The 26,525-nt window shown below is 33.3% G+C and overlaps 1 protein-coding gene across 1 annotated transcript in view; it reads left to right on the top strand.

Annotated features, from left to right (window-relative positions):
- LOC140445287 (armadillo repeat-containing protein 2) overlaps positions 1–26,525 on the top strand; it is an 87,339-nt gene that overhangs the window by 14,916 nt on the left and 45,898 nt on the right. Inside the window, exons 2-3 of the mRNA XM_072537218.1 lie at positions 16,409–16,547; positions 17,268–17,545. Coding sequence (XP_072393319.1) covers positions 16,409–16,547; positions 17,268–17,545 — 417 coding nt within the window. The remainder of the gene's footprint in view (positions 1–16,408; positions 16,548–17,267; positions 17,546–26,525) is intronic.

A 26,525-nucleotide genomic window follows, 5' to 3' on the forward strand; every position in this document is an offset into this window, starting at 1 on the left:
AACCTGGGATTCCTCAAAAGATGAGACGAGCTCAGGAGAAGAAGATGGAAAAATTTTGACAAGAAATAAAAGCAAAACTTGGGATTCCTCAAAAGAAGAGACGAGCCCAACAAAAAAAAACACAAAGGAAAATGAAGAGGACACAATGGAGACAGTGGTGTTTGAAGAAGACACGGAGTACACGGTGAATATGTGCGAAAAATTTGATGGGAGAGAAAAAAAATTGATATGTGGAGAAGGCAAAGAAAATGATTTGCGTATAATTTTAAGAGACTATGAAACGCTGATAAATGAGGAAAACCGAGTGGCCACAAAATACGAGCACTCATTTGAGGTGAAAAACTTGAGAAATTTTCGATCGAAGACTTATCCAATTCCTTATAAGTATCGGCAAGAAGTAAAGCAAGAAATCAAAAAAATGTTGGAAGATCAAATCATTGAGAGATGTGACTCACCCTATATTAACCCAATTGTGATAGTGAAGAAGAGCAGTGGAGAGTTAAGACTCTGTTTAGATGCCCGAAATATCAACCAACACACAGTATCACAATATGAATCACCGTTAAATATCGAGGCCATTTTTGGAAGGATCACGGGATCACATATTTTCTCAAAAATTGATCTAAAGCATAGTTTTTGGTTAATACCTTTGGCTGAAAAGTGTAGAAACTACACTGCCTTTTCAATTGATGGTATAGTATACCGATTTAAGGTAGTTCCGTTTGGATTACAAAGCGCCTGTGCAGCACTTGTACGAGCTTTGCATACCATTTTGAATCACCATGAAGAGTTCATCGTCCATTACATCGACGATTTATTAATTTTTTCACAAGATATGCAGAGTCATGTGGAACATATCAAAATAATTTTGAAAGAATTGGACACAGCGGGATTAAAACTAAACATTGAAAAATGTCAATTTTTTCAAAAGGAAGTGATTTATTTGGGTTTCAAACTTGACACCGAAACTGTAAGTCTAGCCGAGGACAGAGTAAAGCTCATCGACGAATACCCAAGACCAACAAATCTAAAAACATTGCGAGGGTTTCTCGGTACGATAAATTATTTCAAGAAATTAATTCCCGATTTAAGCCAAAAAGAAATTCCTTTAATAAAATTGTTAAAGAAAGGGACAAAATGGAATTGGAAAGAAGAACAGGAGGAAGCTTTCAAAATATTGAAACAAGAATTTGCTAAAGGAACAAAAATATATCACCCTATTTACAATTTGCCGTTTATACTCCGTACGGATGCGTCGATACAGAAATTTGCAGGAGTGTTGTCGCAAATACAAAACGGCCAAGAGGTTCCGATATGTTTTATATCTCGAGTGACTAAAACACATGAGAGAAAATACAGTGTCACCGAGTTGGAATTCGCCAGTGTACTATTTTGCGTAAACAAATTAAGGTTTTACTTATTGGGAGCTAAATTCACCATCGAAACGGATCATGCAGCATTGATACACATCATGAAGAATCGATTGGTAAATAACAGAATACACAGAGGCATTCTGCTCTTACAAGAGTATGATTTCCAATTTCGATACATCAAAGGGAAAGACAACATAATAGCTGACGCTTTAACACGGGACGAAGATACAGGAAAAAAGGAGACAATTACATTACATGTGGGATTGAATATACTGACACAAGACGAAGGGATATTTTCGTTAAATGAGATAAGGACCGACCAGGAAGGCCTAGAAGAAAGAGAAAAGAGAAGAGCAGAGCTAGAAAACGAGATATTTTTTAAGAGAATAGACGGAAAGGAATTATATTTAGTGACACCGACATTGGCAGAAAGAATCATCAAGAAACTACACGAGGAAAATGGACATATTGGCAGTAGAAAGGTATGGCTTGTATTTAGGGAAAACTACATCAGTCGACAAGATTACCGCATTGCAAAAGAGATCACACAGAAATGCGAAGTATGCCAGAAATACAAGAGCAGGAATTTTAAAAACGAAAATATTGCAAAGAGCATTGTTTCCCGGAACAACCTGGACATTATAGCCATCGACATGTTAAGCGATCTAATTGTGACCACGCAAAGGAACAAGCATATTCTGGTGATGGTGGATGTGTTCTCAAAATACGTAAAATTATATAGTTGCCGCACCACAAAAGGGGAAGAAATATTGAGAAAAATAGACAATTTCATCGCTACGGTAGGAACCCCAAGAAAAATTTTACTAGACAATGCAACGTACTTCCGAAATGATCGTTTCAAGGGACAGCTTAGAGAACGGGGAATCGAGACGAACTTTGTAAGCATCAGGCATCCCCAAAGTAATCCTTCTGAGCGATTTATACAAGAGGTAACGAAATTTCTTCGTATTGCAACGGATGGTCAACATCGGCGATGGGACAGAAAATTGGGAGAAATAGAGATGTACCTAAATTCCATGCCAAGTACAGTAACGAAAGAAACACCAGAATACATCATGAAAGGCGTCATGCCGATAAGACCGTGGGAAGATCCAGAACAAAGAGAGTATCGACAGGTTATAGAAACCGTTCAGAGGAGATTAAGAAGAAGCAATGAGAAATACATCCAGAGACAGGGTCATAATAGGAAACGAAGACCAGTAACTTTCCAAAAGGGTGACAAAGTAATGGTAAGAGCATTAAGAGTGTCAAATCTTCAGACCGGTATTTGCGCAAAATTGATGCCTGTTTTCGAAGGGCCATACATAGTAAACAACGAAGATGGAGTAAACAGCTATGAGTTGAAACATATGGATTCTGAAAAGATCAGAGGTATTTATAATATCCATGATGTATATAAATATCACGAATGAAGATTTAAATTTGTATAAAGTAGATAGTAGGATAGGATAATACGTAGCATAAGTACAGATAGCATACAGGAAGTGCGTTTATTTTGCCTCGAGAAAATTTAGTTGCATAAATTGATAAATTTTATCGATTACAAAGGCGGGGATTTGTTGTACTTTTGAATGTCCATAAGCAATAAAAAACCGATATACAAATTTTATTACTTAAATAAAAATTAAAATTATTGATATTTCATAAAGACACGGGCATATGAATTTTCAAACATCCTGTATAAGACAAAATATGTATTTTAAGTTGTTCGAAGAATTGTTCATTAGGCCTCAGAGACAAGACTTTCAAATATTATCGATAAGAAATTTAAATAAGTCGGTTATTGTGAAATGGTTTTACCCGGAATAAAAGTGTATATAGAAAGTGTTGAACAATGGACCGGGATTTGCGGTGGTTTTCTCCCCGAAAGATTATATCGGTAAAAGTTTATGAACAAAAGACATTGAATTGAGAAACAGGTATCGTTTGTAGCTATTAGTAAGAAATATTTGTAAAGTAGATAGATTTAGTTAGAATAATTAAAGAAGATTTGTTTTCTGGAATTACCCGAATGACGTTTTATAGAGAGAGTTGGGTGGTAACGATATACTCACAAGAGGTGGATGATTTTTATTGGTCAAATTTTGAATGCAAGGAGGTTTGGTTTTGGCTATGAGATAGGAGAGAGAAAAAAAGGTTAGTTAGTCAGTTTTCGTCGTCCAAGAAGGAAGGAGCTTTGTGATTTGTGTTTGTTTGAAGTCCCGAAGACGTAATTTACCGGGTGTGTTTATTTGCGGTGGAAAAGCTGACCAGTGTGAGGAACGGGGTACAGAGAGATAGAAAACCAAAGGGCCTAAGAATATTAATAGCAGACGAAGCCGGAAACATTTGGAGATACAAGGACAGATAGGAGAAAGGTGTACGTCATCTGGACCACAATAGGAGCAGAAGCAGAGAAAGGATTTTTTTGTTGTGGCGTGGCCATAGAATTGCAACGGCAGAGAAGGAAAGGTCAGTCAAATTTCATTAGAGCCGGAGTGTGATTTTCATTTATTAATTAAGTAAATTGAATAAATAATAGAGACAGTTAATTTTGCGATCACTAAAAAAAAAAGGAATTATAAAAAGAGCTTAGTTATAACACATATTAAAAATCAATGTAAAATAACATTTGGGTCCATGATAGAAAACAACTTCTCATATATTTAAAGTTAGTATATTGCAAATATTACAGGATTGATTGTTGTATAAAATTTCATTAAAATAAAGGACATCTCACATATAGTTCAGTTGAAATTCTATGTATTTTATTCAGGTCATATTACCTATCCCGATTAGGACGCCAATTGGAAAATATTTTGAATCCACGATCAAAGGTAAATCGTACAATTTAAATAGCCTGAGATTGTAATTAATTAATGCTGATTTATTGTGATTAATTGGAGATTAGTTCATTTAATAAATATAGACAGGATTTTTCCTAAGTAAGCAATATAATACAATTTAAATAGCATAACAATATATATATATATATATATATATATATCTATATGTATATATATATATATATATATATATATATATATCTATATGTATATATATATATATATATATATATATATATATATATATATATATATATATATATATATATATATATATATATATGTTACGGTCAATGTGATAAGTCCGGTCTGTATTAATAATAACCTTAGCAGTTGGTCAATGTGATTAATAATGCCTTTATAATTAGATTAACCGGTTATTATTAATACTATCCTAACAGCTCTGGTAAATGTAATAAAAACACATTTTGGGCTTCGCTACTGTTTATTTATGAAAGTTGGTAATAAACTTAAACACTTAAACAGAACTTATTAATCAAGAAACCTAATTAGATATGTAATAAGTAAAAACAGACTCGAATTTGGTAATAAAATTAAACACCTAAACATAATTTATCAATCAAAAAAATTTAACTAGACTTGTATTTGGTAACAAACAAGTAAAAATAGTGTATTTGGTAACAAAGTTAAAACACTTAAACAACATTTATCAATAAAAAAAAACCTAACTAGACATGTAAGTAAAAACAGTTAAAACACTTAAGGGGAAAGGCGCAAAATGTCTCCTGTCAAAATTTTCAATGTGTTTTAAAAGTATTCTTTTTTTCGAATCCTGAGAAAACTAATAAGTATTTTTAATAAATTTAAAAACGCAGAATGAAAGATTACGTTATTACCGAGGGCCTCAAGTCCATCAAAATAAATAAAAAGTTTCTTTTGAATCAAATATTTGTAATTAAAAATAACTGTAACTTATTAAAATAAACATTATAGAAGTTTTCAGGGACTTTCGGCCCTCGGTAATCATGTATTCTTTCATTTTGCTTTAAATTTTTCAAAAATATTTGTTAGTTTTCTTAAGATTCGAAAAAAATAAATACATTTAAAGCACATTGAACATTTTGCCAGGCGATATTTTGCGCCTTTCCCCTTAAGTGTTTTAACTGTTTTTACTTATGTGTCTAGTTATCGTTAGGTATATTTCGGCTATCAGCCTTAGCTCTATCAACTTCTGGAATTCGCACACACTTTTACCTACTTTTGCAACAGGGAATCTATCATTAGAATGCTTTAACATTCTGTCAGCTTGTTTTATGTGTGACTGTTTAGCAAGATCTCGAATCTCTTGAATTTTCTTTGAAGTTCACCTCTTCTGAAGTCTCAACTTCAGTGCCATCTTCTTCGTGTCCCTCATTTTCTTCCACTCCAATTGTCTTGTCTTCCCCATTATCATTATCTTCCCCATTGACAGAAACTATTGCACATGCATTATATTCTATTGGGCTGTTAGCGTTACCGGGATATTCAACATTCGCTAATTGTGAATCCTCGGTTGTACTGTTAACATCCAAATTACCACGGTGCTTTGCTCCATCATCAGCATCATCGGACTCATCTGCTAATATTGCTTCGAAATCTTCTTCGCTTCTAATTTCAGTTAAAGTACCAGCAGGTAGGGATGTTTTTAATCCTACTTTAGACTTGCAACCGAATAGTGCTTCGTATGGACTACAGCTAATGCCGGAATGGTAAGCTCTGTTTTTCATAAATTAGATGAACTTTATGCCTTCCGACCACTGACTCGTTTTGTTTGTTTCCAGCCATATGGCCAACATTTTTTCGACATCTTGGTTCGCTCTCTCTACCGAACCTTGCGACTGACTGTGTCTTGGTTTTCCGTGGACAATTTTGAGTTCGTCCCATATACTGCAGACTTCTTCAATAATCTTATTTGCGAATTCCCGACCATTATCACTTTGTAAAATGTATGGAGAACCAAATATGGTAAACACTTCCAACAAATGGTACGCAACTTCTTCGGCACGCTTGGTTTTTAATGCTCTGAGCTGGACAAATTTGGTAAGATGGTCTTGATAGACCATAATAATAAATTTATTACCATCCGCTTGTGACTGCATGTCAATAAGATCGACTTGACATCTCGAATTAAATGCACTACTTAAAATTGGCTTCACAACGAGTCCTTTTTTTTGGAATACTCATTTTCTTTTGACACGGTACACAAAGATTTACGTAAACCTTGACAAACTCCACAGTGATGTTCTTATATTTCATCTTAAGTTCTTTCATCATTCTGTTGCGGTCCCCATGTCCAATTGAAATATGAGTCTCGTGAATGATATCGAAAGTTTCATCCATAAATACATACCTGCATTGTTTTGTACACATATTAAATTTAGTTGTTACAGATGGTTTAGAAGATGTAAACAATGCGGTATTAAAAAATTTAATTACCGAAATTAAAACCATAGTCACTTTTGCTAGACGCTAGCTTTTGCTAGCAACGTGTTTATGAATAAACCCTATGAAGAAACTTTTGGTGCAATCCATACTAACTAGATGAAATTCCATCTACTATATGCTCCAAAGATTCGCACTGATGTCCCCGTACATATCAGCAATATTATCAGATCCTTCAATTAAAAAAGTACCGAGAATGATTTCTGGTGTAAACATAGAATTAATCAATGAAATTGTAAGCATTGTAGTACCTTTCAATGAGGCCACAAAAGAGATTTCAGATTCCCAGTATATTACTGGAAATACCCTTGGAATCCTCCTTGTATCCATCATCGAACAGTCGTTAAAAAACCTGTCCTCAAAACATAATGCAACCTAAAGGCTATGCCAAAAACTTATAACTAGCCTTCAAGAGAGAGGTATCAAGATTTTACAAAATCCTCTGTTGTGCTATGCTACACACACGGACCCAATGTTAAATTAAAATTTTTTATAAATGAATCAGTTGATAGCTGGCATAGCCACATCCAATTTAGGCGCAAAAATCAGGAAGTACTTTGCCGAAATTGGAAAATTTTCTCCTTCTTGCACTTTCCAGGCTAAAGAGGCCAAAGTGGGTTCAAAATTCTTTCTCTTTCTCTTTCTTCAAACTCAAACTCCCAAAATGGTAGTTACAGCGACTTTTTGTCATTGTATTAATTTTATTTATATCCAATTATTTAATTCATTTACAGTTGGTGAATGAAATGAGCTTCTTACTATGTTTGTTTTATATACTTTTTGTCACTTCGATTAGCTGTTCGTTATGATGTTTCCCTTTTAAACAACTATCGCATATAAATTCTCTTTTGATTGAGTCTTTATAGACTATTGCATATAGTTTCTTTTTTGATTTAGTCGACAGCTTGTTCCATGTCTATAAAATCAAAATATATTTGTTTATTCTTTGTATGGCTTTTTCTATTGTTTGCAGCATGGTGAATATATGATCTTATATATTTTATCTTTTCCTTAATCCACTTTCTGGATCCTCTAATTTGTTTTCTAGTTCTTCTGGTTTTTCTTTCTATTATGGAATATGCCTCTATAAGTTTCACAGTCTTTTGTGTTTCCCTTCTAGTGTATTAATACACTTATTGCATTTGGCCATTCTTTCGGTGTTTGTTTCCTTTTCCATATTAAATTTTATATGCGAAGTAGTTTTTCTTTGCTTTATTTCCCATATATTTCAGCATTTCTGGACCTACTCCTTCGCTTCCTAGGTTTTTTTACTCTTCTAGCTCTTCTTAAATGAGCTCTAGGTACTTCTAGAGCTTCTGTGTTAGGTACCAATCTTTCCATTCCTTTCTTTTACTTTTCTGCTACTTTTTCTCGCTTTGCATTTAGCAATTGCTCAAAATATTCCTTTATTTTTTTCATTATTTTCTTATCATTGGTGATTATTGTACTTTTCCGGTTCATTATGTGTTTTAATTTTATCGTTTTGCTGCTTTTTATATTGTTCAGTGTTCTGTAAAATAATTTTATATTTTTTTGCTGTTTTCTTGCATTTTTTCATCAAATTTATCCCAAAATCTCTGTTTTTTATTTTTTACTATTTCCCCAATTTGTATTCCTTGTTTTTTCATATAATTTTTCTGTAATTTTTGTTGTATTTAGTCTTGTATATATTCCTTCCATAGATTCTTCTCTCTTATTACTTTTTTTGCCTCTTCATTCCATCATGCTTCCCGTTTCCCTCTTCAGTTCTTTTAGTTTGCTATTTTGGTCATCGCGTTTTCAGATCTTTGAAATTCCTATTCTATTGTTCCTATAGTTTCTCTTTTGTTTTTCATTTCGTCTTCAGCTATTCTTTTATCTCATTTTACTTATTTTTTTTCTCTTAGCATATGCATTTTACTTGCTTCTTTATGTCTCTCTTTTATATTATCTTTTATTGATGAATGTTGTTTTAAATAGGTAGTGAATACTCTTATTTCATATTTCATAACTCCTTTTTAGCCTTACATGTCTTATCCACTTCATCTCTGTTGTTTGTATCTTTTTATTTAATTTTATTATAGCAAATTTGTAGTTGATTGAATAATGTCTTCTTTTCTAAAATCTTCTTAAAATACTTGTTCAATAATAAGTTTTGTGTTTAGGAACGTTTTTTGTATAATTATTATCGCTAAAAATGTTTTTTAAACTGTGTTACTAAATCATCAACTTAATTTTAGTAGAGATAGTCATACCAATATGTTGTGTTGCATTTTTTTTATTAAGGATATAAATATATTGTCAGTGCGTAGTATTTTTTCCATCATACCACGATTTTCCACAGTTAGTTTTGTGTTTTTTAGATTCTATTTACGAGTAGGTAAACTATTAATTTTTGGATTGAAGAGAGATTCTAATTAGTGATCGTTACCATACAGACAAGGAATAACATCCCATGTTATTATTGGAGTTATGGCTAGTTCACATATTGTTAGATCGATTGCTGGCGAATTTTCTGTGTGAATATCAAACCAGGGAGCCTTTTACCATTTATAATAATAGGATTTTGTGAATTAGCAATGTTTCTTCGATTATTCCGAGGGGTAAACGAGAGGTCCGACTAAAATTATCAGAGGGGTAAAATCCCCTAAAAATGGCTGTTGTAATTCTTGTTCATTAACAATACGTTTAAAAAGTATAACAGGGATAATCTGTATATGTTTTGAGGTAGATTATTTAAATCTTTGATATGCAGGAGTAATTTTTTAGTTTATAGAATAATTAAAATTGGATTGCAAACAAATAATAGCTGAATGACTCAATTGGACCATCGTATGTGACGAAGACATTATTAAATATCCGATTCACTATCTAGTATTTCAGCCAGTGATAAGTAAGGCATAGGTGTTAATTTGTTACCAATTTTATACCGATATACAGTCCATCTAATTTACTTACCGTTGCACGTCATTATCCTTGACAGGGATCGAAGTTGACATAGTTGCCAAAGTATAAAAAAATCCTGAATCCATTTTAAATCAAATAGGTCACATTATTATTGCAAAAGTGGATTATACAACAAAACAAATTAATATTTAATGTAAATAAATAGAAACACAAATTATTGAAATAGAACACACTAATTTTGTTCTAAAAAGAACAGATTTTATTAAATAGGTAAAAATATAAAACAAGAGGTATTCACTTTATAATTCAAAATAAAAAAGTACAAAAAGTGTCAACACCGCAACTGTCAAATAAGTGTTACCAATTTATGCCAAAATATCACCTTCGTTCGATTACAGTTACGGTGTGTTCCGAACAAATTTTCTTCATAAAAACGCTTCATAATGCATTTATACAAATTAAATGAAACATATTATTGTGTATTTCTTTAAGTTAACATTAATAGAAATCTTTGAATATTATGTCTACGCGTATATAATAAAATATGTCTAGTGGCTGTAATGCTACTGTACTCGGCAAAGTGATTCTAAAAAAGAACACACCTACCGCCTAAATATTTCGTGTTGGTATCATATAACCTCATGGGCTATGACGCGATGACGTGCAACGGTAACTAAATTAGATGAAGTATAATTACTAAATTATTAATGTATTTAATTAAAGAGTTCTTTATAACGATATCCACACCGTATATATGATGAAGATCTTCTATGTCATTTCCTGAATAGTTGAAATTGTATAAATCTTAATGACATAATCCATTATGGGGACACTTTGTTTATCGTTATCGTTATTAAACCGGGGGATTCCTAGCCTAACACTTGACTGACCTTTTATATTGTTGTCGTTTATGTTTCCGTTCATCATCATCATCAACCTGTATGCATCCACTGCTGGACATAGGTCTCCCTCGGCTCTTTCGATGTGTTACAGTCTTGTGTGGCTTTCATCCAGTTACAGCTAACAAGCTTCAGGTCGTCCATCCATCTAGTTGATGGGCGGCCTCTGATCCGTAGTGCTTCTTGTCTTGGCGTCCACTCGATAATACGTTTTGTCCATCGGTTATCTGATTTAATCGACACGATTTTTTCGACAGAGTCTATTGCTTTTGTTCTACGACGTATTTCTTCGTTTGGAATTCGGTCTCTCAAAGAGACACTCAACATCTGGCGCTCAGCAAGGCGAACCGAAACCGGTACAAAAAAGGAAGAAAATCAGTTTCCAGTCCAATTAAAGAGAGAATACTTACGATGAAGGAGTGAAATCTCGAATAAGGAAAATGTCTATGATTTTTTTGGAAAACATACCACCAACCGTCGACAACATAATGAACAGAGTGAAGGATGATAAGGGACCTACCAGCTGTTTCAAAAACCACATTTCGTAGGCTTTGAATATAGCAAAAGAGGTCGAGATTCGATAATGATGGAAAGAAAAGATATTATATCCTGGAGACACAAGTACATCAGACATACAAAAACATTGAGAATGAAGGACAATATAAACTTTGTTTATACCGATGAGTCTTAGACTAACGTCGGTGTTTCAGTCAAAAAGACATGGAAGGACACAACCATCAAGAATCCAAGAGATGTCATCATAAAAGGGCTCTCTACTCGACTGAAAGCTCCAACCCAAAGAGGTTTTCAGTTTGTTCTTCTTCATGCTGGAAGCGAAACTCGTTTTGTGGAATGGGCCGAATTAACTTTCTTGACCAACAAGGGAACCACTGATTACCACGGGGATTTGTATGAAGAATAGTTTGAGAAGACGTTAATTTCAAACTTGCCGAAAGATAAAGAAAACGTTGTCATTTTGGATAACGCGTTATACCACTCCCTCAAATTTGATTCCCCAAACAAAATTGTGGAAGAAAAGGCAAATCAAGGATTGGCTAATCGAAAAGAATATTTTCTTCGAGGAAGATTACCTAAAAAGTGAATTACTGGATACTGCGGCTGCATTTGGAGACGAGTATGTAAGTACAAAATTGAAACAATTGCGGAAAAATATGGCGTTAAGATTTTGGGACTAACGTCTTACCATTGCGAGCTGAGACATTGAACACGATTGAGATAGTGTGGAGTGAAGTGAAAAGGTACGTGGCTTGACACAACGTCAAATGTAAAGAATAAACGAAGCTTACCAACGCGTTTCTAAAGAGCAGTGGCATAATTATGTGAACCACATCAAGAAAGTAAAAAAAAAATGTTTGCGGTGGACAATTTTCTGGAAGATATTAAACCAGTGATAATAATTAATATAGATGATTCAGAGGATAAGGACGATTTAGGTATGGATTGCGATTAGTATTAATTAACTAAAAATATCTCAGATTTAATGCTCATTTGTTTTTTAGTATTGAACTACAGTACATTTCAGTGTATGATCTTCTTGGGTATTTTATGTATATATATTTATTGTGTCGTATAGGGTAAACTACTTGCATTTTTTTCTGTATATAATACATGAGCGGCATCGCTGCGTGTGCCGTAAGACCAACACTGGATTCTAACTATGGCTTCTACTATAGATAGCTCCTATACTCTAATCTTCCAGGAAAAAAAAAAGAAAGTACACAGAAAAACCAATACAAAAGAAACTAAAAGATAACAGCAACAAAAGAAGTAATAAAATTAACAAGAAACAAAATACGATAATTACTTCTTTCTCAAAGAATAGAAATACAGTAATAAAAATATTAATTAATACGAGATTCAACAAGTATATTAAAATCAAACACGCATTATCAAGAAATATCAAGCTAAATTAATTGATAACGGTGTAATTAGATCAATAGTACTGTTTCGATGGGAAAAACGCGTATCTATTTTATTATACCGATAAGCTAGCATTATTAAATTGAATCTAAATAAAAATACTGGTTTAATTAAATGATTATGTTAAAAGTGTAATAACCATTACATTTAATGTTTACCTAAACATAGATAAAAGTATATGCAATTTACACTAATGCTGGGTGATTTTATAAAAACATAATAACTCCCCGCTGACCCTGATCTTATATAGGCCAGACAAATCGTAGGGTCCAAAATAGGACTTATGAACATTACATTTCTGTTCCGAATTAATTTCAGCTCTAGGTCAACTTCACACAGGTCACAAAATTTATTTCGATATACTCTTTATGAGTACTAGAAACCAATTCGCCAAGGATTAAAAGATTGCTTAGCCTTTGCTTAGATGAGGAGATATGTTGTGGAATGCAACTTTTAGATTCTCCATATCTCTCTTTACATTTCTCTACATTTTTCATCATCGTCTGTTTTGCCTTGCAATTCTTAGGCAAGGCACACATTAAAGGAAAAATCTGAATTTTGGTTATGTCAGTAGAAATCTTTTAGCGCTTTTAGCTGTAGAGCTAAGATTGGCCATTACAAGAATTAATACTAAACTCCACAGTCTTCTAGAATGAGCCGCGTCGATTATCATTGCGCCGAGCTTTCGACATCCTCTTTGATGTCTTCTTCAGGGCTTCCGAGGTCTCAGTCTCCTGAGCCCCCAGACACTACAATACTGATCACTAACCAATGCATTACTGGTACTGGGAACAGAGGACGGTCCATTTATACCGTCGACAGTGACGTGGTTTGGGTGGAGGTTGGCGTGTGGGTGGTTAGCGTGGTGATTGTCGCGGGGGTGGCGCGAGGGATGGCGTGAACATTTCTGATAATAGTATTTTGATTGGCGGGTGGAAACGGACGATATTTTTCTTGTGAGAGGTATCCATGTCGAAGATAACCGTATGTCGTCAACTCTTTTATTGAGATAGTTTGACCTTTTTTGATGAATGTTCATAAATCCTATTTTGGATTCTACCATTTGTTTGGCCTATATAGGATCGGGGGCAGTCTGCACAAGGAATTTTGTAAACTCCGTGTTGTTCATTTGGAATGTTGTCTTAAATTGATTGGACAAGAGATAAAAGTTTTTGTTGGAGAACAAATATTGTCTTTATTCCAATTGATTTAAGAATTTTGTTGATTTTGTCAGTGACACCTTTGATGTAAGGAAGAAAAGCTTTTGTATGATGAGGGTCTGAGTCTTTGGGTTGAGATTGAGTGTCAGAGTGATGTCTGTGGATGCATTCTTTGTCTACACAAAAATGGAGGGTTTAAGTTTAAAATATATGGTGGCAGTGGCGCACCCAGGGGGGGGGGTTGGGGGTTAAACTCCCCCCACAGGGCATATAAAGTAAACAATATATAAAGAATAGTAGTTAAATGTAACTTTGATGCTGAACGCTGATTGAATAATTAAATTACCACTTTAAATATGTAGAACACAATAATTATTGTATAAATAGACAATAATTAATAATACTTTTCATTAAATTTAGATATAAATACATAATATTAGGCTTATGAAAAGGTAGACAGAACGAGTCGGTTGCGAGTAGCATGCGCCTACAGGACTGTATCTGCGGCGGCCTTGTGGACTATCACGGGTTGTGTCCTTCTACATGTGTTAGCAGTAGAAAAGAGATCTCTATGGGAGATGAAAGCATTTGACAACAGCTATAAAAAAAGAAGAAAGGGTAAGATCAATGGAAAGATGGCAAGAAGAGTGGAACAACAAGGACGATGTTGCTCAGTGGACAAAGATGCTGATCCCGAGCCTAATGGACTGGGTAGATTGTTTGTTTTAGGGCGTATTTTCTTAGGTTCAGAAATACAGATACAGATAAATGCCTATACTGCAAATATTTCGACATTGTTACTCTCGCAATGCTGGAGTGTAATAGATGTACAGTGGAGAGAAACAGAATGTATAACGAAATAGGTATGAACCCTGTGACTGTAAGAGAGATGATAGTGAAGATGACGGGAAATACGGAGGGATGGAATAGTGTTCACAATTACATCTGAGCAGTCATTAAAAAGAAAGAAGAAGAAGAGAAACACCAACCGGGCTAACGACAGAGATAAGATCTAATTACTATTTTAATGGGAATAAATCGCAATTGAAGGTTAAAATAAGTTTATTGACGTTTGAATTTTTGATTTTTGATCTTGCACTGATAACTTGTTTATACTCCAACAATTAATAGAAAAAAGAATAGCGGTTGGTATCGAAGTACATCTAGCCTTAATCGACCTAGAAAAGGCTTATAATACAGTTCCAAGACTTAAATTGTGGCAAGCTTAACAACAACTCGACATTAGTACATACCTTTTAGGAATAATCACAGAAGTATACAGGGATAACACTACTTACCTAAAAATCGGATATAGACTATCAGAACCAACCTAAAAAGTAACTAAAGGACTAAAACAAGGATGCAGTATGTCACCCTTACTGTTAAATTTATATATTGAGGCAGCTCTCCAAAATTGGAAAAACCACTGTCAGGGAATGGGAATCCCCATAGGAAATGAGGTACTGTTCTCCCTAGAATTTATGATAAAGCGTCTATAGAGAGAATATTTAAAATGAGGGTTACAAGTCAGCATGAAGAAAACAGAATATTTACTTAATTATCAATTCAGATGCAAGGTTTGAATTGTAGATAGACGAGGACGTGGAACTCAAACAAGTGGAAAAATTTAAATATTAAGGTCCACTCATTGCTAAGAACGGCTTGGGAGAAACCGAAATTAAACACGAATTAATCAGGGACCTAAAATTGTAGGATGTCTGAACTCCTTATGGTGGGATCACCACATTTCCAAAAGGAACAAAAAAAAAAGAATAGGAAAAACCATGGTTGAATCAGTTCTTTGTTTGGCTCTGAAGTATGGACAATTAATGCAAACCTGAAGAGAAGATTGTTGGCAGTTGAAGTGAATTATTTGAGAAGAAGTGCCAGAACATCAAGGCAGGAAGGAAGACCAACGAATCTATAAGAAATAACATGAATGCTACAGAATAGAAAGAAGAAGTTCAAAATGTTTTGGACATCTATTGAGAATACGAAAGTTGGCCCCAAAAACTTCACAAATGGAAGCCCCCTGGAAGAAAAAAAAGAGGTAGACCTCGACGCTCATGAAATGAAGGAATTAGAAGAGCGATGGAATCGAGAGTTTTGGAGGAGGAGCATGCCTTGGACCGGGAGGATTCCTGGAGGAGAACGGGAATACGGCGATAGCTGTCTTCAAAATGTATTGTATTTGCAAGTTGGATTAATGTCAAACGTCAATAACCTTATTTTAACCTTCAATTGTGGCTTATTCCCATTAAAATAGTAATTACTTTAAAATGCCACAAGAAAATAGCTTCAGAACAATAGATAAAACCTAGATAAGAGAAGGGAGTGTTCCAAAAATGTCGTCAGCCTTACAGTAGCCACCCCACTTTCGGAGTACGGTACGTGCGACAGTCAACTGCGTACAAGTAAGAGAGGGTGATTTTAGTTGGTAGGCAGGATAATAGATACCTGAATCTTTGGCACTGCTATCCTAAGTACTTTAAATTAAACTAGAACCCAAATTTTAGGGACTCAAAATGGAGGTAGCATAAAAAAATTTCAAAACTCCCCCCCTAAAACAAATTCTGGGTGCGCCACTGTATGGTGGTAAGAAATAGTGTTTAAATAAGTATGTAACAAATTTTATTGATACAGCTTATCCAAAGACTGAAATGTCTCGATATCAACTATTTTGCCGCCAACGTATTAATCTATCCCACACTCTTTGTCTCCTACTAGTTCTCTCTCTGCAAAATTATTAAAATATAACACTTTCTTATAATCAATATGTCCACCTTTAGTACACTAAGACGCTGTCTGTTTATATATTAATGTTTCCTGTATATTAAATAATGTTCCTCTGTTTGTTACAGAATCACAAATGACTGATAAAAATTTTGCTCCGCCGTCCATCAAGCCTCTACAAACCCAAAGGCCTTACACACCAAGAGATAAAGAAAGATTGCTGTTTGGAAATAAAGTAACAACAAATCGTCCACCGAGTTCCTTTAGGTAAGTGTAAAAAATAAGTTGTAAAGAGTAAGTTGTTTTAAAACATCTCCAAGAGTCGTAATTGTTATTTTAAAATGTGGTAAATCAAATTACAAACCAAAGATCTTCAGACCTATATCTTTACTGAGCTATACCTAAAAACTTTTCGAGAAACTTATTTATAACCGAATCGCCGGCAGAAGCTTATAAAAACTACCTGCGCAGCTAGCTAGTTTTATCAGCTTTCTTGGCATGGGTGAATCCAATTTAAAGAAAAGCTATACAACACATTACTTCTAAATGCTCCCTTCGAGCATATACATTACCATGGAATGACTTGCTTGAAACAAAATCTGAAGCAATAAATTAGATACGTAGTCTCAATATCAATGTTTAATAAATATATTTCATAAAAAGTATATATGTAATTTATAGCATTTTCCTTAATTTGTGCTATATGCTAAATAAATGTAAATAATAATGTATAAAATGCTAAGATTTCATTGTGAATTTAAATCATTTTATAAAATACTCAGAATTTTATAGAACGCTAAAATTCTCATTGTGAGCTTAACTACTTTTATAAAACGCTGAGATTTTCATTGTTGATTTAAATAATTTTATAAAACGCAGAGATTTTCATTGTCAATTTAAATAATTTTGTAAAGAGCTTAGATTCTCATTGCGCGAAGTGAATTTACTTAGTTCTGATAACTACTGAATGCACACGCTTTTTTTCAGCCTTCGTTACTTACAAAATGAGACAGACCTTCCCACAACCCCACCTGACAGTACTAATCTACTTATCCCAAACTTGATCACATCCAGAACGCTGATTCCGCCTTCAAGAAATCAAAACAAGTTTCATCATCAGAGGTCGAATTCTGTGTCAGAAATTAACGACCAGATATTTAACATTGCCGTTAAAGATCCGCTACATAAAATAAAGTTGCCGTCTCTGGATACATGCAGGCCGCTACAGAAGAGAAAGGTTTTTAAGAATACATCACTGGACAACCGTAAGTTTTAAAAAATGCACTAAATGTATGATTGTCTGTATTAGATTAAGAAAATAACTTTTATTATTAATATTTTATTCATAATGCCTTGCTGTATTCAAATGTTGACTATCATCATGTCAACAATATAATGCAACCTTTCTCTATTAGTAGCCGCCGCTCGAAACTGTTCTTTCACCTGAAGATCAGTTGATTGTATTATTTTAACTAAACAACATATTTTCTTATGCCTAATGCTTCGTAATTATTTTTCCTGGATAATAAGGACTAGTTATTGGTATTTGGATATTATCAAAGCTTTTCGATTTTCTTCTTTTAATTATACAAGGTGAGTTTTTAGTGTAATAAGTGGTGTAATAGTAAATAGTAATAAAAGTAACAAGGTGTAATAATTTAGTGTAGTAAAAATGTAGGCAATAATATTCTCCAGGCTTGGAAAATATGCCGAATTCTACAGGGTGATTAATAATCACGTGGTAAAGCGAACTTACAATCTTTAATTTTTATTTTGCTATACTTAAAACAAGTTAGCTATTCTTTTCTGTAGTCTTACTCCTCCTTCTTTGAATATTTTTGCTAGAAGTTTAATTGTATTAGTGCTTTTACCTATTCTTGTTCTTGACTGTTTCTTGTATTCGTTATTTTGTTTTGATTATTGTTATTTGTTCCTTGTATAGTTTATTAAGTCTTCGAAGAAATTATTTATACGTTTTTATTGCTACAAAAATGTGTGTTACTTTTTCTTTGGTTACATTTTCTAGTGTTACTATTCTCATTATTTTTCCTAGCCGTTGAATAAGTCTTTAAAATATATTGCACATTTGGTTAGCTTATCTGATCTATGTTTGAAAATACCCCTTCTATACTTCTACAAAAATTTTTGTAAATCTTCTTAAAAAATTAACTTCTTTGTTTAAATAATTTTCTTATAATATTTATATTCTAGTTATTTTTTCTTTTTTGTGAACATATTTTTGCTTTTATCTTTTTAGCTTTGTAGTCTTTTTAACCCTCGATAAATTTAGGGCTAGCTTGCAGTCTTCATCAAATCCGAAAGATTTGCAAAACGTATAATAATTTGCTCTAATAATCATATTCCACGCGGTCTAACCAAATTCTATATTTCATGCTGGATCGAAGAGACCTTTATGATCAATATGAACAAAGAGATCCAGACGTATGTGAACAACTTCTAGTCTTTGAATTCTGCAAGAACTACTAGGTGAAGGGAAACTCTTGAAAACCTTAACTTCACGCATAGCGATCGTACTGCCAGTAACTTACTCAGAAAACTGGAAAAAGGCCCTAACATTCCGACAACTAACTCTTTATCACCAATCCCAGAACATATAACGAAACGCATTGCCCAGCTCTTCAAACCAGTCATAGAAAAAGTTCATAAAAGAGAACTACGATATCAACTTAAAAAGTTATCATCATTAATCAAAGTTAAACGTCAGCAAAGCCTGCCAATCATGAGGCAAATAGAGACTGTTCAATTTTTTCACATGCGAAAAAGCATGTCATTTTTTCGCTGTATTACTAACTATCCTTCTACCACAATTTTACGATCATTACCTTAGTCCAACCGTTGATAACCCTTCCTATTCCATTTCAACTTTCCCTCCTTTAGAAATACAGACAGTTTTAAAATAACAAACAAGAAGACGGTCTCTTGCCTGTTGCCTGTCGTTAGGAACAGTCGCTCTCTCTTGCCTGTTGTCTATCGCTGAGAAGAGACGCTCTCTCTTCCCTGTTGACTATCATTAGTAACAGAGAATACTCTCTACTGTTGACTGTCGCGAACAACAGACATCCTCTCTCTCCCGCTAATAGTTAAGCGAAAAATACCGCAAATACTATTTTAAATCGTATACAGACGCGAATGTGCTATATCTCGTGATCTCAGTGTTAGTACTGCGGGATACGTGTTCAAAAACCGGTACCCGGACAGCTTCGCCGTATGAAGAACAACCGCGAGTAAAAGCCGAGTGTGTGTGCAGCAGAAGAATTAGTAAGACTGTATAAACTTAATTTGCTACAAGCTGTATATCCTTTTAACACATATCCTAATTTATTTGAACCAGCCCTATGTAATACAGTCATCATACACTGAAATTATACTCATAATTTCACATATGTACACCCTTTTTGTACAGAGACCGAGGAACTTTTCAATGCACTAGACTTAATTAATTGACCCAAAAACTCTAACGTGTCTCGTAGATATCTTCAATCAGATAATGACGACGCAAGAGCTCCCTAAACTATTTAAACAAAGCAAGTCATCGCAATCTAATCTGCAAACCAGCCAAAGACACTTCAATACCAGGGAGTTACAGGCCAATCGCCCTTTTAAATGGCTTGTATTTTTAAATGTTTTGTAATTTGTCCGCGGAAAGATTCCCATAGAACAAGCTGGATTTATATCAGGAAGGAATTGCAGTTTTCAAGTTCTTTCTCTAACAATATTTAATAAAAATGGCTTTTAAAAGAAAATTAAAATGACAGTGGCTTTCATTGATCTGACTTGCTCTTTCGACACGATATGGAAAGAAGGTATTACTGTTAGTTAAATTATACCAGATGGTAGCGTGCCCATCATTTAATAACCTATTAAATCAAATTTATCCGATGCCTGAGAGAACAAAAGGCTATGAGAAGAAGAACAAGGAGAAGACGTAAATCAAATTAGCGTTAATGGGAAAACGAATAAATTCAAAAGCTTACAGAATGGCTTACCTCAAAGGTCGGTTGTATCACCGCTTTTGTAACATTTACATCTCAGATGCTCCCACTACAACCTCACGCAAATTTACTTAGGCGGACAACATGACTTTGGGTATGCAAAAAAGATTCATTGAGAACGTCCAAGCTATTCTAGAAGGCGACTTAAATATTATTAACACATATTTAAAAAAGTGGCACCTTCAACCAATTCATACAAAGAGAGAAGTTAAAATAGAACACCACAGACTGATAGAACTTAGAAAGCGATGGAATTATGCTAAAACATAATCCAAAACCAAAATTTCTAGGTATAATACTTAGTACATCGCACTCTAACTTTTAAGCAACACTTACGTAAAACTTCAGCTAAAGTAAAATCTGGCAACGACATCATTCACAAGCTTGCAAAGATTTCTTGGGAAGCCACTGTAAAGACAATCAGAACAAACGCTATGGTATTAGTCTGTTCAACAGCCGAATATTGTGCTCCAGTCTGGCTAAACAGTCACCACCACCAAAAACACGACGGTTAGCTGCCATTCAAGCTTAATAGAAGCTTCTTTCAACAGAATCCATTACTGCCAGTAAATACAGACATCGATCAATTTTTTTTTAATTTTCATTATGTTCCAATTTCCAATGCCAATTCAATTTCACTAGAAATAGAAATATTATTTTTCTATTAAATTGCGTACCTACCTTATATTCAACAAAACCAGTGTCACTAACCAGACATTAATAATTTCGTTATATGGTAGTAAATTTTTTATTCATTTTTTACCACTCGTATAGCTATGAACAAAATTATCGATTTTTTTTTGTTTTCATTAAATACATTTGTATTGCTGCCGAAAAAACGGAGTCCTCGATACTACAGCGATTATAGACTCATCAGTCTTACGAACCACACCCTTAATAGTTATTTCACCAACAAGTGTATTAATGAGGGCGATTAACAATTGAGATATTTTAACGTTCGAGAGTTAATTTTAATGTTCGAGATTGTTAATCGCCATTTTAATTCACGAGTTCATTACAAAACTTTTCCGTCGACCGTACTTTTCAGAAAAAAAAAATATCTTGGTTTAAATATTTATTTACTTAACGATAAACAACAATTTTTTCAGCTTTCATTGACTTTAGTCAAAGTTTCCTTAGTGTTAGTTTTATTATAGTAAACATTAATATTCGAAATGGTACAATTACTGAAATTAAAGGAAGATATTGATAAATGATTATCTGCTGTATAGCATTTTGACAAATTTATATTTAAATCTTCTTGGACCTCTGTAAATTCTGTGATAGAAGAAGTTAAATTCTGGTGGAGTTAAATTAAACTCTTCGTCAATATCCTTCCTTTGATTTTTCAAATACACAGAATTTTAAACAATAAAGTAAATAATGACTAATGACATACAATGACAGATAGTACTAACAGCGGCTACTTAATTTTAAATTAATTTTTTAGTGGGAATATAAATAGGTATATGTTTGGTTGCCTACACCACAGGTCACTGCCAATCACAGAGCGTTTAATTTATGCAAGCAATGTATGTTGTGTTGCCTATAATGAAATGAAATGAAAATATTTTTTAAGGCTTAGGTCAGAACTCGCTAAAAAAATTCGTCAGAATGATTGCCTGTGTCAGGAAGATCGGACAAGGCTCTTAAAACCATGTATGAATACCGGTTTGCCATTTAATTCTGATAACTTTATTGCTAGTGAACCAAGTAAGCGAAGATATCTATTACATCTTTATGTATAACATTTTACTACTCTATTGTGTCAATCAGCGCTGCGCAACAAGTTTTTGGAATGGTACGAAATATAATATTATCCGTACTTATACAGTGAATTTACCAAAAAACACGTTTTAATGATTTTTCTTTAATTTCTTGTTATGTATAATGTAGGTTTACGAAACAATCATATATTATATTTTTGTTGATTGTTAAAAATTAAGTGATCTGGTATTACTTAATATTTTAGTGGGAATTACATAGTAGGTAAATGGTCAATCGGCAACTTCTGTAAAATATTATTTAAAACAGTTATTATTTTAAAATTATTGTTCACTTTATACCAATGTGCAAACGCAAACATCACCTTTTTTATTTTAGTGTTTAGTTTATTTAGTAATCTTAATTATTAATTACAATTTAGTCTAGTATAGTAAACTGAATGACTAATTAGTATATTTAAAATGTTGTTAATCAAATAAATTATATTGAATGTAATAAATTATATAGGATGTGTGAAAAAAAGCGGACCGGTCGAATATTTCGCAAAATGAACATCGAATCGAACTGAAAAATAGGTGTTTATTTTTTTTCAAAAATCTACCGAATAACACCAAACACGACCCCCCAGCCATACATCCCCTCCCCCCGCCTAATGGAAAATCAAGCAACTTTTATTCGAGATATTCTTTCGAATTGTTAATAAATAGCTCTATAATCGAAAAAAAAAACGATTTATCCTTATTATACCTTAAATTATGGACACGGTTTGAAACATTCTTACTGAACATAAAATAGACGAAATCAAATAATTTACTTTTCAAGTGATTGGAATTAAATTTTAAAGCCACTGTTTGAGGCCCACTGATCTTCGCTTAATTACTTATCGATCTTCATATATGGTTTTTACTTTAACTCATTTTTTTCACAATTCCTTTTTCATAAATTTTTTATGTTTTCTTAAAAGTTAGTAAAATCGATTATTCTTACTATTACAAAACGTTTACATAACTGATAAACCAAAATATATTTTCTTAAACTAAAACTGAATATTTTAAAATATTCGATAAATTTGCTGATGATAAATATGATTATAATTCAGAAAATATATCGTTGCTGTGTCTGTAAAACCTGATAAATATTTAATACCTAATAAAACACAATATTCCTGCACAATTTTATTCTTCGATTTCTGCAGGTAAAGCGACGATATTTTTGTTTGATAATTGGCTGTGACATTGTACGAAAGTTGTAGGTGTAGAATTGTCTAAATTTAGCTGTTAGGCGAGACACTTCCGTTTTTTTATGACAATTGCGTGTTATGTTCCTTAGTATTGATTTTTTGCTAAAAAAAACGTTAATAGGCTTTTTTTAATATACAGGGTGTACAGAAACTCTTCTGAAAAATGAAGACCGTAGATTCCTCAGATAATTTTAAGACCATTTAACCCAATTCACCTAGTCCAAAAATGTTTCCCAATGGAGCTAGAGGTCTTTGAAGATGGCGCCTTGTAAGTAGTTTTTTTAAATAACTCCAGAACGCTTCTATTTAGAAAAATGAAAACTGGTACGATTATTTATCCTCCAGAGCTGAATCGATTCCATTGATTGCGAATTCCTAGTACCGTTCATACGCGTTCATTTTGGGTAGGGCAACGGGTATTTTAACGGATAACTTTTTTGTCTGTAACTTTTAAGCATTTGTGATACTAGATTATTAAATTTTCAGATATTATTCTGGTACTAAACGGTACTTTTACCTTAAGTCTGTAGGATACACCGTTTTCTGGAAAAATCGATTTAAAAATTTTTTAAGCAGGAAAATCTCCTTGTAGCAGTGCTTGTACCTTTGTTAAATGAAAGGATATGAATTTTCGTTGTGTAAGATATTTCTTGCGGAAGATTTTGAAATTGTGGGATACATGACTGTTATATTGTGGGATACATGTTCGAAGACATGATAGTCTTCGAACGCTAATTTTTAAATTTTCCTAAACTTCCATTAAAGTGACCTCTTGATATGCTGTTACATCGTTATGTCGCTCTGTTTCATTATTTTTTGAGAACACTGAACTTGTTTTTCTTAACCCGAAAAGTTTTCAACGTATCTACTTTACTGCTCGAGCGTTACACCTTATTTCGCAATAAACTAAACGTATATCAGCGTATTCCTCATTAGTAAAAACCATTTTTGTTAAAATTAAAATTATTGTGTTTAAATTCCACAACGTAAGAACTAAAAGAGAAACTTCACGAACTGACAAGAGTTTGACAATGAAAAACATTATAGTTCTGTTGACAGTTCAAAGCCCACTAGTGCAAAAAATATTAGTTTAACTTTCGACGAAAAAACGAACAATTTTCAAATCGATTTTTTCTCGAAAAGGGTGTATCCTACCGACTTAAAGTAGGAGTACCTCTTAGTACTAGAATATCTGAAAACTTAATAATCTAGTATCACAAATGCTTAAAAGTTACAGAAAAAGTTATGAACGGTACTAGAAATTCGCAATTAATGGATTCGATTCGTCTCTGGAGGATAAATAATCCTACCCATTTTTTTTTTATTTTTCTAAATAGAAGCGTTCTGGAGGTATTAAAAAAAACTACTTACAAGGCGCCATCTTCAAAGAGCTCTAGCTATCTTGGGAAACATTTTTGGACTAGGTGAATTGCATTAAATTGTCTCAAAATTATCTGAGGAATCTGCGGTTTTCGTTTGTCAGGAGACTTTCTGGACACCCTGTATACAGTAATAAAAGATTCATACGTAGTAAAATATTCAATGACGGAGATATATATCTTGCGATTTTCTAATTCGTCGTTTATCTTTTTTTTTTTGTTTGCTTTGCACTTTGTTTTGCTTGTTTGTCGTGATTTTGATCCGTCCGGCCGTTCCTTTGAAGCTTTTGGGTATTTGAGATATCTCCAGTCTATATAGGTACCTACGTCGGATGGTGGGGATTACATCTCGGAGTCTCATCGGTTTTGTATCCATTATTGATCTAGTCTCCATTTTTATAAAAAGATATCAACAAATTTTAAATAGTAAAGTGCTACTGCAAAAAAACACAATTTACATTTTAAATCGACAACGTTTCGTGAAAACAGAGTAGTATTGCGTGTCAGTAAAATATGCAGTAGTAAAAACAAATATATGATTTTCTAAATAATCATGTAATCATTATCAAAAATTACTAATAGGAATATATTTGAATAGTACAATATGAAAAATAAAAATGAAAAAAAAAATAAAAATAAAATAAAAAAAAAATAAAAATAAAAATATAACTCAAAGACTACGAACCAAAGTGTTTAATTCCTGTATCCTACCTGTACTTACATATGGAGCTCAAACCTGGACATTTTCTAAAATAAACATTGAGAAAATCACAAAACCTCAGAGAGCTATGGAACGACAGATGCTGGGTATCTCACTCAAAGACCATAAAACCAATGAAGACATTCGTAATAGAACAAAAGTAAAAGATCGAAAAGGCAGCTAAACTGAAATGAAAATGGGCTGGACATAACGAACGTCTTAAGGATGGCCCATGGAATCAAGAAATCGGGAATTGGCGGCCATATGAAGCCAAAAGACTACAAGGAAGGCAGCAATTGCGCTGGAGCGACGATATTAAAAGAACTGCAGGGCCAACGTGGAAACTCCTTACAAACAACAGAGATGAATGGCGAGAATTAGGAGAGGCCTATATTCGGCAATCCGAATAGAGAGAAGGGCTATATAAAATAAAAAAAAATATGTACTCTTGTTCCATATCCATATATCCATTTTTGTCTTCCTTAATTCCTGGTAGAAAGGATTAATTTCTTTGTTTCAGAAGTTTTATTCGATACCTTGGATTTTTCTTTCATCGTACTGTATTTCTAGCTCTGCATTTTTTCTTAAATCCTCTTTGTTTTCCGTTGTAGTTCTGCTCATTGACTTCATTATAGTTGGATAATATTGCCTGCCTTGCTTTGGATTTTGCTTTCATTAGATCTCTACATTTTTCATTAAACCATCCCTCAACTTTTTCTTAGTCTCATATTTTTTCATATGTTCTCATCTTTTAGTTTGCTGTTGTCATATTTCGAAATGTTTTTTCTGGATGTCTAAGATCGTTTTTCTTTTCCCTCCTACTGCAAGATTTTACAAATCTTGCCAAGATGTGGTCAGAGCCACAGTCTACCCCTCTCATTCTTCTTTTTTATAATATTTTTTTTTATGTTTTCCATCAAGACATGGTTTATCTGGTTAGTAGTTATTATTACTAACGTTTTTTTTAGTAAATAGTTGAGTAATAAAGTGATTTTTATTACTAAAGCTATTTTTTAATGCGAAACTAATCAACCTTGCCCATTTTCATTAGTTACTTCATGCATACTGTTTGTTCCTGCTACTGACTTACACAGGTTATTTTTGTATTTTCGCATTACACTCCCGCATAACTATATTTATGTCATGTTTTGGAGTTTTGGTAACTCTTTTGCTAATACGATAACATTC

This window comes from Diabrotica undecimpunctata, chromosome 7 (assembly GCF_040954645.1).
Source record: "Diabrotica undecimpunctata isolate CICGRU chromosome 7, icDiaUnde3, whole genome shotgun sequence".
Lineage (NCBI taxonomy): Eukaryota > Metazoa > Arthropoda > Insecta > Coleoptera > Chrysomelidae > Diabrotica > Diabrotica undecimpunctata.